The sequence below is a fragment of the Equus asinus genome, chromosome X, assembly GCF_041296235.1.
Source record: "Equus asinus isolate D_3611 breed Donkey chromosome X, EquAss-T2T_v2, whole genome shotgun sequence".
Taxonomy (NCBI): Eukaryota; Metazoa; Chordata; class Mammalia; order Perissodactyla; family Equidae; genus Equus; species Equus asinus.
Window position 1 is genome coordinate 65,056,173 of NC_091820.1, and position 12,714 is coordinate 65,068,886.

Here is a 12,714-nt window from a genome sequence, read left to right on the forward strand (position 1 = left end):
TAAGGATTTGTATGTAAGAACTGAAACCATAAAAATTCTAAAACAAAATATAGCCAGTACCCAATTTGACATTGGTCTTAGCCACATCTTTTCTAACACCATGTCTACTTAGGTAAGCAAAACGAAAGAAAAAGTTAACAAAGGATACTACATCAGACTAAAAATTTTCTGCAAAGCAAAGGAAACCATCAGCAAAATGGAAAGACAACCCACCAACTGGGAGAAAATATTTGCAAATCACTTATCAGACAAGGGATCTCCAAGGTATATAAAGAACTCACACAACTCAACAACAACAACAACAAAACCCCAAAAAACCTGATAAAAAATGGGCAGAAGATATGAACAGACATTTGTCCAAGGAATATATACAGTGGGCCAACAGACACACGAAAAGATGCTCTACATCTCTAATCATTAAGGAAATGAAAATCAAAACTACAATGAGATATCATCTTACACTGGTCAGAATGACTATAACTACCAAGACAAAAAACAACAAATGTTGGAGAGGATGTGGAGAAAAGGGAACACTCATACACTGCTGGTGGAAGCACAAACTGGTGCAGCCACTATGGAAAGGAGTAATAAACATAGAAATATCATATGACCCAGCTATCCCACAACTGGGTGTCTACCCAAACAACTTGAAATCAACAATTCAAAGTAACATATGTACCCCTATGTTCATTGCAGCACTATTCACAATAGCCAAGACATGGAAACACCCCAAATGCCCATCAAGTGATGATTGAATAAAGAAGATGTGGTATATATGTATATATACAATGGTATACTACTCAGCCATAAAAATGACAAAATCATCCCATTTGCAACAACATGGATAGAGCTGGAGGGTATTATGCTCAGTGAAATAAGTCAGACTGAGAAAAACAAACACCAGATGATTTCACTCATATGTGAAATATAAACAAACACATGGACAAGGAAAACAGTTCAGTGGTTACCAGGGGAAGGGGGGTAAGGGGGGGGCATAGGGGGTGAAGGGGAGCACTTGTGTCATGACAGACAAGAAATAATTTATGACTGAAATTTCACAATGATGTAATTTATGAATCTAAATAGAAAAATTTTAATTTTTTTAAAAAAAGAATTATAGGGAAACACTATGAACACCTGTATGCTAACAAATTAGATAAGCTAGATGAAGTGAATAAATTCCCCAAAATACACAAACTACAGAAAGTGACTCAAGAATAAAATAGAGAATCTTAATAGATCCATAAGTAAAGAGATTGAATTATTAATAAAATATTTCCCTCAAAGAAAAAATTGGAAATTAAAAAGTAAAATTATCTCTATTTGAAAATGATATGATCTTATATATAGAAAATCCTAAGGAATCCACTAAGAAATCTTTTAAAACTAATAAAAATGTTCAGCAAAGTTTCAGGACAGAAGATTTATATACAAAAGTCAATGGGATTTCAATGGCAATAAACATTACAAAATGAAGTTTATAAAACCATTCCATTTACAACAGTATAAATATAAAATATTTAGGAATAAATTAAGCAAAAGAAGTGTAAGACTTGTACACTGAAATATACAAAATATTGTTGAAAGAAATTAACAGAGATCTGAATAAATGGAAAGACATCTCATGTTCCTGGATTGGAAACAAGATTATTAAGATGGTAATACTCCTTAAATCTGTCTACAAATTCAGTGTTATCTCTATCATAGTTATAGCTCTTTTTTTTCCTCAGAAATTGCTACCCTGATTCTAAAATCCTTATGGAAATACAAGATACCCAGAACAGCAAATACAATACTGAAAAAGAACAAAGTTAGAGAACTCACACATTTTAAAATTTACTGCAAAACTACAGTCATCAAATCAGTGTGGTACTGTCACAAGGATAAACATATAGATCAATGGAAGAATTAGAGTCTAATAACAGACCCTTACATTAAGGGTTAATTGACCTTAGACAAGGGTGCAAGCAGAATTCAAAAATGGAAAGAATAATCTTTCAACAAATAGTTCTGAGACACTGAGTTATCCACATACAAAAAAATGGATTGAACTCCTATCTCATATCATACACAAAAATTCACTCAAAATGAGTCATAGGCCTAAGTATAAGAGCTAAATCCATAACATTCTTACAATAAAGAATAGAAGCAATCTTCAGGACTTTTGACATAGGTGATAGTGTCTTAGATATAACATTAAAAATATGAGTCAAAAATACATAAATTGAACTTCATTAAAATTTAAAATTTTTTGTGCTGCTTATAATTCCATCAAGGAAACGAACAATTAACATAATGATAATGAGAGAAAATATTTGCAAATCATGTATCTCTTGAGGGATTTTTATCCAGAATAAATAAATAGCTCTTAAAACTCAATAATGAAAAGACAACCCAATTAAAAATTGTAGGGACCGACCCGGTGGCACTGTGGTTAAGTGCACATGTTCCACTTTGATGGCCAGGGATTTGCCGGTTGGGATCCCAGTTGCAGACATGGCACCGCTTGTCATACCATGCTATGGTAGGCGTCCCACGTATAAAGTAGAGGAAGATGGGTATGGATGTTAGCTCAGGGCCAGTCTTCCTCAGCAAAACAAATTGTAAAAAAAAATTTGAATAGACATTTCTCCAAAGAAGATATGCAAATGACCAATAAGGACATAAAAGAAGCACAACATCATTAGCAATCTGGAAAATGAAAATCAAAACCACAATGTGATACCACTTTACACCCACAAAGATGGCTATAAACAAAAGACAGATGATAAGTTTGGGGAAGATGTGGAGAAATTGGAACTTTTAGACACTACTGGTGGCAAGGTAAAATGTTGCAGCCACTCTGGAAAACAGTATGACAGTTCCTCAAGAGGTTAAATAGAGTTACCAATTGCCGCAGCAATTCTACTCTAGGAATATGCTTAATGAAAAAGTGTTCATACAAAAACTTGTACATTAATATGCAAAGCAGTATTATTCATAATATCCAAAATGTAGAACAATTCAAATGTTCATCCACTTATGAACAGATAAAAAATATGATATACCTGTACAATGGAATATTATCTGACAATTAAAAAATGAAATTTTGAAGCAGCTACAACATGGTTGAAACTTGAAAACATTATGCTAAATGAAAAATGCCGTTTACAAAAGACCACATATTGTATGCTTCCATTTATATGAAATGTCCTGAAAAGCAAATCTATAGGGACAAAAAGCAGATTAGTGATTACTTTACATTGAGGTGGGGTGGGTGAAGAATGACTGCTAACAGGTGAGGAATTTGATTTAAGGGTGATGAAAATGTTCAAAAATGAGATTATGGTGATGGTTTCACAACTTTGTTCATACTTGAAATACCATTGAATTGAGCACTTAATAGGTGAGTTATATAGTAAGTGAATTATATTTGAATAAGGTAATCCAAAATGCTAGTAGTCCAGGTTATAGAATTTACATTACTGAATTTTTAAAAAACTTATCTATTTTTCCTATTATTTTACAATGCTTATTGAATTTTTGTGTGAGAAAGAAAATTTCCACCCACATCACCGTACACATGTATGGGTTTTATCTAGTTGTAGGTAGCCTCTGCTATTTGAGGTGCAATTTTTCTGCCTATCACTACTTCATATCCAGGTGTCAAATTGGTATAGTCCATAACACTGTCATTTTCTAACAACCCAACGTACCTTCATAGTTTTTATCATTGTTTGATTTTCATCTATTGTCAGCCATTTTGATTGTTCTGTTTCCTCATCACGTATGTGCTAATGCTTATAAACATATTTGTATATATAACTGTTTCTTTCCCACTGATTTTTTTTCCTTTAGATATTTATTCCTCGTAGTAGACTATACCTCATCAATGTTTGTGAACCACTTTATAGCACTTAGATACATAATCCAAATTGATAGCCTTGACATGTCAGACTGAATTAAATGAATTAAACCTGGTGAAGATAAAGTATGTTAAATGGAGTTGGAATAGACATGTGAAGGAATAAATATCAAAGTTACTTGTCATTAATAACCCGCATTTTTAGAGCATAGGCAAATCTTAATGCTTTGACATTATTGGTTAAAGTATTTATTATAGTAAATTAATTTGGTATTCATACAGCTGTAATAATCCATTCAATGGGAATTCTTTAGTAATTTAAGTGGAGACAAATGTGCACTTATCTTGAAGTGTTACTGCTAAATAGAAAACATTTTAAAGTAAGCGTCACTCCATTAATGCATTTAACATTCTTGGTCTATCATTAATCACGACAAGACACTGGTATTAATATTGATATAATAGTACTTCCATTGTGATGACACGCTTTTGCATAGACTTATAGAATCAGAGAACATTACTAATAAAGGAAACATTAGAGGATATCTAGTCCAATTCCCTACCTGATTAACGTATGAATCCCCTCTAAAAAAGTTGACAAGTAGCTATCAGTCTATTCTTAAAAACCTCCATTGAAGGAGGCTTAAATTCCTTCATCAGGCACCCTCTTGTAATATCTGACAGCTGTAATTGTTACACATTTCTTTTTTTTTTACTGGAAAAATAATTAGTCTTTCTGAAACTTCTGACCACGGGCTCTGATTCTGTCCTCTGGAGCCACACAGAACAAACCGAGGACCTCTATCTGTGATAGCTCCTCAAGTGACTAATGAGCATTATCATTTGTGCCTTCTCATCCTCACCCCTACCACACATTTTTATGCTTAAATATCCTAATTTCATTCTATTGTTTCTAACAGGATATATTTTCTTGTTCTGTCACCAATTTAATAACTCTTCATTGAGTGTGCTCCAATTTTCTCATAGCCCTCTTAAAATGAGGCACTCACTATTCACGAATTACTCCAGATGTGGCATATTACTTATTTCTTTGAATACTCTACTTCTATTCATACAGCCTAAAGTAGCATTTCCTTTTTGGAAAGCCTAATGCACAATAACTTATATTTAGTTTATAGCAAATCCCACTGGCCTATATTATCTTTTGCATTATTTTCTGCTTATCCATATGTTTCCATCTGTATGCTACAAATGGAATTTGAGATTAAGTACAATACTTTACATTTATCCATGTTAAATTCAATTATGCTAAGTTCAACCCACTGTTGAGATCTTTTTGCACCTTGATTCTGTCTTCCAGTATGTTGGCTACCATGACTATAGGCTCCTGACATGTAAACAGTTAATTTACTTCCAGATGTTTTGTCCTATGTCATATTGTTGCGTATTATAATTTGTAAGGTGGTAACTTATGTTGTTTCTTAGTTGGAAAATAAAATGTAACCAGTAACACTGTGCTGTAGTGCCAAATATGTAGCTATGTTTTGTCCCTATAAATCTCTAAGATCTTTTAGGAAGTGGAAATCTTTTTACTTCTCTTCCATTGCTGAAATCTGGGTCCTTGCCCCAAATATGCTTTGTACTTTCCTATGTCACTGCCTCTTCCTGTGCCCTATTCTCTATCTAGTATGACCTTCAAACCACTTTCACTTGTTAAAATAACACTCATCCTTCAAGGCCAAAGTCAAATTCTATAACTGTTAGAATAACTCCTTGGTACTTCCCAGTTAGAATTAATTTATTACTTCCCTTAGTCACCTAGAGCAATATCCTTAGTACGTTTTATATCCATTGAAACAGACTACAATTAATAAAGGTTTCTTGGATGTATATTTATTTCTGCCACTTGGTTGCAATCTCTTTGAAGCTGAAGACTTAATCTCCACAGCACCTGTCAGTTCTTTTTATTACAAAGTAGATGCTGAGTAAGTTGAATGTGCAAAAAATATAAGAGGAGATAGGGCTTTTGGAAAATGATGTTGAATTACAGTTAGCACACAAAGATTCTCGTCCCCATTTTTCTGTGCCAGACCTTGGGTGAGTCATTTCCCCTTCTCTGTGCCCCAACAGCCTTATTCACAAGATGAGATATTTTCATCTCGTTATTTATTCAGTCTTTGATTATAATATTTTATTGACCTATCTGTTGCATAAACGGTCAGAGTTTAGTTTCCAAGGTCTTCAAATTCAAAATAAATTATACTTGTTCTTTTGCAGTGAATCAGCCTCATCCAAAGCGCTGTATTCCTGGGTATCTCTTTCCCATGCCAATTGCTGTTGGACCTTTTCCACATCCTTCCTTTGATGCAACTACAGGTGAGTTTTGAAACATATCCCCAGGATTCTTGATATATATTGCCAAGATATATACTTAACAAAAGCTTACTTAGTATTAATGACATCAATATTTTGTGCTAGATTTTGGTCTAAGATGGTTTTCTCTGCATATATTCTCCAGCCACAAAATATATTTAACCAAGCCACCATATCAATGGGTGACACTTGATGCAAGTGAAGTGAAAAAAGCAAGGAATCAAAATTTGAAAATCTGCTAGGTGCTAAGCATAAAAACAAGTCTAATTTCTTCTTAGCACGAGCCTATAAGTTAGATATTACTAATCCCATTTTATAAATGAGGAAACTGATGCTCAGGGAGGTTAGAAGTTGTAGAACTAAAATTAAGAATCAAGTATTTTTTTATTGCAAAACCTATAATCTTGATCCTTAAACTACACTGATCCAAGATGGAAGTGAACAAGAGATTCAAAGATTTCCATGCAAATTTTTCCATACAAAATTCAGAAACATATTCCATTTCCATTAGCTAGCATTGGAGGTTAGGTAGAATCATCTTCCTATTTGGAATAGAGTAAATTTAATTTTTTTAAACTCTTAATTTGGAATATTTGAACATGCACCAGAATAAATAGAATGGTATATTACATAGCATTATAAGTCCACATGGAACCAGCACCCAGATTTAAAAATTATCAGCCTTTTAACACTGTTTTCGTCTATTGTTTCAATTATTCCTCTCCCCCTTTTTTTGTGGGGGAAGTATTTTAAATCAAATCCAAGACATCACATTATTTCATCCACAATTACTGTACTTAGATTGGGTTGCAAACAAATAAAGAGCATTCAAAAAACATAAGTTCATTCATGGCACCAACAGATGAGGAGGGCAAGCAGCCTAGCCTCTTGGTCCCATGACACTTGCATGTGGCACTGACAGATGTGGAGGGTAAGCAGCCCTGCCCACACATGTTGCTCTTTAGGCCCTGACAGACATGATGAACAAGGAGCTCTGCTCCCACATGCCATCTGCAAGACACTGTCAGAGCCAATGGGCAATTGGGGCCCACCCAGGGGATGCCCTTTGAGCTCCTAGCTTTGGTAGTCAGAGGGAATTGTGCTTCTGGACCCCAAGTGATATCTCTTACACAGTCCACTCTTTCAAGACTGGGAGAAGTAGTTGACATGCCTGATACATGGAAACAAGCACAGAGAGTCAGGCAAAATGAGACAAAAGAAAATGTTCCAATAAAGCAAGTATGAAGGTTGAAAGATAAAAAGAATAAAATTAACTAGAACTACAATAATTAGTTAAAGGATGTATAAAATAAAAAGATAAAAAATGTGGGAAGTAAGGGGGAGAAAAAAACGTAAAATTTTGAAATATGTTCTAATTTAAGTTGCTCTCAACTAAAAAAGGACTATTATATACACAGGAACTTATAGAGGAATTGCACAGTAACCGTAAAGCAAAAACATAGTAAATGCATGAAAGAAAGTGAGAAAGCAATCTAAACATAACACTAAAGAAAGCCATTATACTATACAGGAAGAGAGAAAGAGAAGAAGGGAACAGAGAGGAACTACAAAAACAGCTAGACAACAATTAACAAAATGGCAATAAGTACATACTATCAACACTTACTTTAAATGTAAATCGACTAAACTCAAATCAAAAGACAAAGAGTGGCTGAATGGATAAAAAAACAAGACCCATCTGTATGCTGCCTATGAAAGACTCACTTCAGAAGTAAGGACACACAAAGACAGAAAAGTAAGGGATTAAGAAAGATATTCCATGCAGATGGAACTAAAAAGAAAACTGCTGTAGCTATACTCAAAACAGATGAAATAGACTTTAGAACAAAGACTATAATAATAGGCAAAGATGGGAATTGCTTAATGAGAAAGGGATCAATCCAGTAGGAAAGCATAACATTTATAAATATACATGTTCCCAACACAGGAGCAATTAGATACATAAAACAAATATTAATGAACCTAAAGAGAGAATTTGACAGCAATTCAATAGTAGGGGACTTTAACACCCCACTTACATCAATGGATAGATCATCGAAACGAAGAATTAAAAGGGAAATATCAGCATTAAATGAGACCCTAGACCAGAAAAACTTAACAGATATATACAGAACATTCCATCTGAAAGCAACAGAATTTCCATTTTTCTCAGGTGCACTTGGAATATTCTCCAAGATAGATCACACGTTAGGCACAAAACAAGTCTCAGTAAGTTCAAGAAGACTGAAATAATAGCAAGTATCTTCTGCAACCACAAGGGTATGTAACTAGAAATCGATAACAAGAAGAAAACTAGAAAAATCACAAAACATGAAAATTAAACGTGCTACAGGACAACCAATGAGTCATTGAAGAAATCAAAGAAGAAATCAGAAAATACATAGAAACAAATGAAAACAGGAAATACAACATACCAAAATCTTTGGGATGCAGCAAAAGCAGTCCTAAGAAGCAAGTTCAGAGCAATACAGATCTACATCAAGAAACAAGAATAATCTCAAATAAACAAACTTTCTACCTAAAGGAGCTAGAGAAGAACAAATGAAGCCCGAAGTCAGTAAAAGAAAAAAAAATAATAAAGATCAGAGCAGAAATAAACAAAATAGAGACTAAAAAGACAATAGAAAAGATCAATGAAACTAAGAGCTGGTTCTTGAAAAGATAAACAAAATTGACAAAACTTCAGCTAGATTAATCAAAAAAAATAAAGGGAGAGGTCTCTAAAAAGCAAAATTGGAAATGAAAGAGGAAAATTACAACTGATACCACAGAAATGCAAAGAATCCTAAGAGACTACTATGAACAATTATACTCCAACAAATTGGACAATCTAGAAGAAATGGGTAAATTTTTAGAAACATACAATCTTCCAAGACTGAATCATGAAGAAATAGAAAACCTGAATAGAGTGATTACTAGTAAGGAGATTGAATCAATAATCAAAAACCTCCCCAAATCCAAAAGTCCAGGACCAAATGGCCTCACTGGTGAATTGTACCAAATATTCAAAGAAGATTTAATACTTATCCTCCCCAAATTCTTCTAAAAAGTTGAAGTGCAGGGAGTGCTTCCAAACTCATTTTCGAGGACAGCATTACCCTGATACCAAAACCTGACAAGAACACCACAATAAAATAAAATTACAGGCCAATATTTCTGATGAACATAGATGAAAAAATCCTCAATGAAATACTAGCAAATTGGATGCAAGCAACAGTACATTAAAAGTATCATACATATGATCAAGCGGGATTTATTCCAGGGATGTAAGGATGGCCCAATAAGTGCAAATCAATCAATGTGATACACTACATTAACAAAATTAATATTAAAAATCATAGGATCATTTCAGTAGATGGAGAAAACATTTGACAAAATTCAACATTCATTTATGATAAAAAGTTTCAACAAAGTGGGTATAAAAGGAATGTAACTCAACATAATAAAGACTGCATATGACAGGCCCATAGTTAACATCATACTCAATGGTGAAAAGCTGAAAGTGTTTCCTCTGAGATCAGGAACAAGATAAGGTAGCCCACTCTTGCCACTTTTATTCAACATAGTATTGAAATTCCTAGCCACAACAATTAGGCAAGAAAAAGAAATAAAATACATCCAAATTGGAAAGGAAGAGGTAAAACTGTCAACATTTGCAGATGACATACTATATACAGAAAACCCAAAACACTCCACTAGAAAACTGTTAGAACTAATAAATGAATTTGGTAAAGCTGCAGGAAACAGCATCAATATACAGAAATCTGTGGAATTTTTATACACTAAAAGCAAACCATCAAAAAGAGAAAATAAGAAAATAATCCCATTTATAATTTCATAAAAATTAAAATGCTTAGGGATAAATTTAACCAAGGAAGTCAAAAACCTGTACTCTGTTAATTATAGGACACTAATGAAAGAAACTGAAGAAGATACAAATAAATGGAAAGATTTTCTGTGCTCATGGATTGGAAAAATTCATATTGTTAAAATGTCCATTCAAGCCAAAGCAGTCTACACATTCAGTGAAATCCTTATCAAAATTCCAATGGCATTTTTCCCAGACTAGAATACATAATTCTAAAATTTGTATGGAACCACAAAACAACCCAAATAGCCAAAGCAATCCTGAGAAAGAAAAACAAAACTGGAGGTATTATGCTCCCTGATTTCAAACTATACTACAAAGCTATAGTAATTAAACAGCATGATATTGGCATAAAAACAGACACAGATCAATGGAGCAGAATTGAGAGCCCCGAACTAAATCCACACATAAGTGGACAATTAATTTATGACAAAGGAGGCACAGCATACAAAGGAGAAAGGACAGTTTCTTCAATAAACAGTGTTTGGAAAACTGGACAACCACATCTAAAAGAATGAAATTAGACAACTTATATTATACCATACACAAAAAGTAGCTCAAAATGGATTAAAGACTTGAATATAAGACCTGAAACCATAAAATTTCTAGAAGAAAATATAGGCAGTAAACTCCTTGATGTTGGTCTTAGCGATACCTTTGTGGATCTGACTCCAAAGGCAATGGAAATAAAAGCAAAAATAAACAAATAAAAATACAGAAAACTAAAAAGCTTCTGCACAGTGAAGGAATCCATCATTAAAACAAAAAGTAAACCTACTTAATGGGAGAGGGTATTTGCAAATTATATATCCAATAAGGGGTTAATATCGAAAATATATAAAGGACTCACATAACTCAACAATAACAATAAAACAGCCTGAATAAAAAATTGGCAGAGGAACTTAATATACATTTTTCCAAAGGAGACATGCAAATCACCAATAGGTACATAAGATGTTCAACTTCACTAATTATTAGGTAAACGCAAATCAAAACTACAATGAGATATCACCTCACACCTGTTAAAATGGCTATTAACAAAAAGACAAGAAATAACAAGTGTTGGAGAGGGCATGGAGAAAAGGGAACATCATACACTGTTGGTGGGAATGGAAATTGATGCAGCCCCTATAAAATACAGTCTTGAGATTCCACAAAAAGTTAAGACTAGAACTACGATATGATCCAGCTATTCCACTTCTGAGTATTTATCCAAAGAACACAAAAACAGTAATTTGAAAAGATATATGCACCACTATGTTCACTGCAGCAGTATTTACAATAGCCAAGATGTGGAAACAACCTAAGTGCCCATCAAAGGATGAATGGATAAAGAAGATGTAGTATATATACACAATTGAATATTATTCAGCCAGAAAAAATGAAATCTTTCCATTTGCAACAACTTGGTTGGACCTTGAAGGTATTGTGCTACGTGAAGTAAATCAGATGGAGAAAGACAAATATGGTATGACTTCACTCAAATGTAGAATCTAAAAAAACAAAATAAACAAGCAAACAAAACAAAACAAAAATTAATAGAAATGGATTCGTGGTTTCCAGAGGGGAAGGAGGTTGGGCGGTGAGCGAAATGGGTAAAGGGGTTCTATTGCATGTTACTTGATGGTAACTAGACTTTTGGTGATGATCACTTTGTAGTGTATGCAGATGTTGAATTATAATGTTGTACACCTGAAACTTATATAATGTTATATACTAATTTTACCTCAATGAAAAAAGAAGCACATAAGATATCTACTCCATCACTAATAATAATCTAGCAAAGCACTTTCACATCCATTATTTAATTTGGCCATCAGAAGAGACCCTAAAGGAGCTCTGTGGGTATATTAAATTTTGATATGATCATTTTAATATGGACATTTTGGAGTAGTTGTTTATATACTCTTTTGACATAGGGCATTGTTACATGGACTAAAATACAAACACCACATTTTGTTTTTATATAGGGCATTATTACATGGGCTAAAATGCAAGCAACCCAAGTTACTTAAAACTTTTTCTGAGTAATATTCAAAATGTATGTTTTTACTGTTTGAATACCTCCCCATTCCTGAGTCTTACCCCATCACCTTTCTCCTAATTCCATATTCTATATAAGGGTTGGGAGGAGATGGTGAGGCAAGTCTATGGATGAATTATTTCACACATTATTTAGTAATAAAAACAAAAATGTGAAATTTTGCATTTTGGCATGGCAGTTTTATGACTGCATCTAAAATGTCTACATTCCAAGTAAAACTTCAATGTCCAACCAAAGATGATCATGGCAGCTAATACATATTGAGCACTTTCTTTGTGCCAGGCATCAACTTAAATGATATACATATATAAATGCATTTAATCCTCATGCTGAAAAAATGACCATAAAACCACCTGCTACAAAATGTCCTGCTTTACCTTGTGTGGTAAGGATAAGAAAGATTTATTATCTATATTTGACCAGGGATGGAAAATGAGGCACACTGGTATGAAGAGATTAGCTCAGGGCCACAGGCAAGTATAAGTTAGAGCCAGCACTAACATACAGGTCTATTTATCCTAACAAAATACTCTTTCCACTTTTCCATTTTTTTAACAGCCTAAGCTAGAGAAAAATGAAAGGGACAATTTGATTCCACTGGGG

The 12,714-nt window shown here is 33.6% G+C and overlaps 1 protein-coding gene across 8 annotated transcripts in view; it reads left to right on the forward strand.

The window, feature by feature from the left end:
• Positions 1 to 12,714, forward strand: part of LOC139042703 (transmembrane protein 182-like) — a 139,343-nt gene that overhangs the window by 20,563 nt on the left and 106,066 nt on the right. For all 8 annotated transcript variants that reach the window (XR_011499751.1, XR_011499752.1, XM_070502574.1 and 5 more), the window contains one exon: positions 6,083 to 6,181. Coding sequence is in view for 6 of the 8 variants with exons in the window: in XM_070502574.1 (XP_070358675.1) it covers positions 6,083 to 6,181 (99 nt within the window). In the remaining 2 variants the exon portion in view is untranslated. The remainder of the gene's footprint in view (positions 1 to 6,082; positions 6,182 to 12,714) is intronic.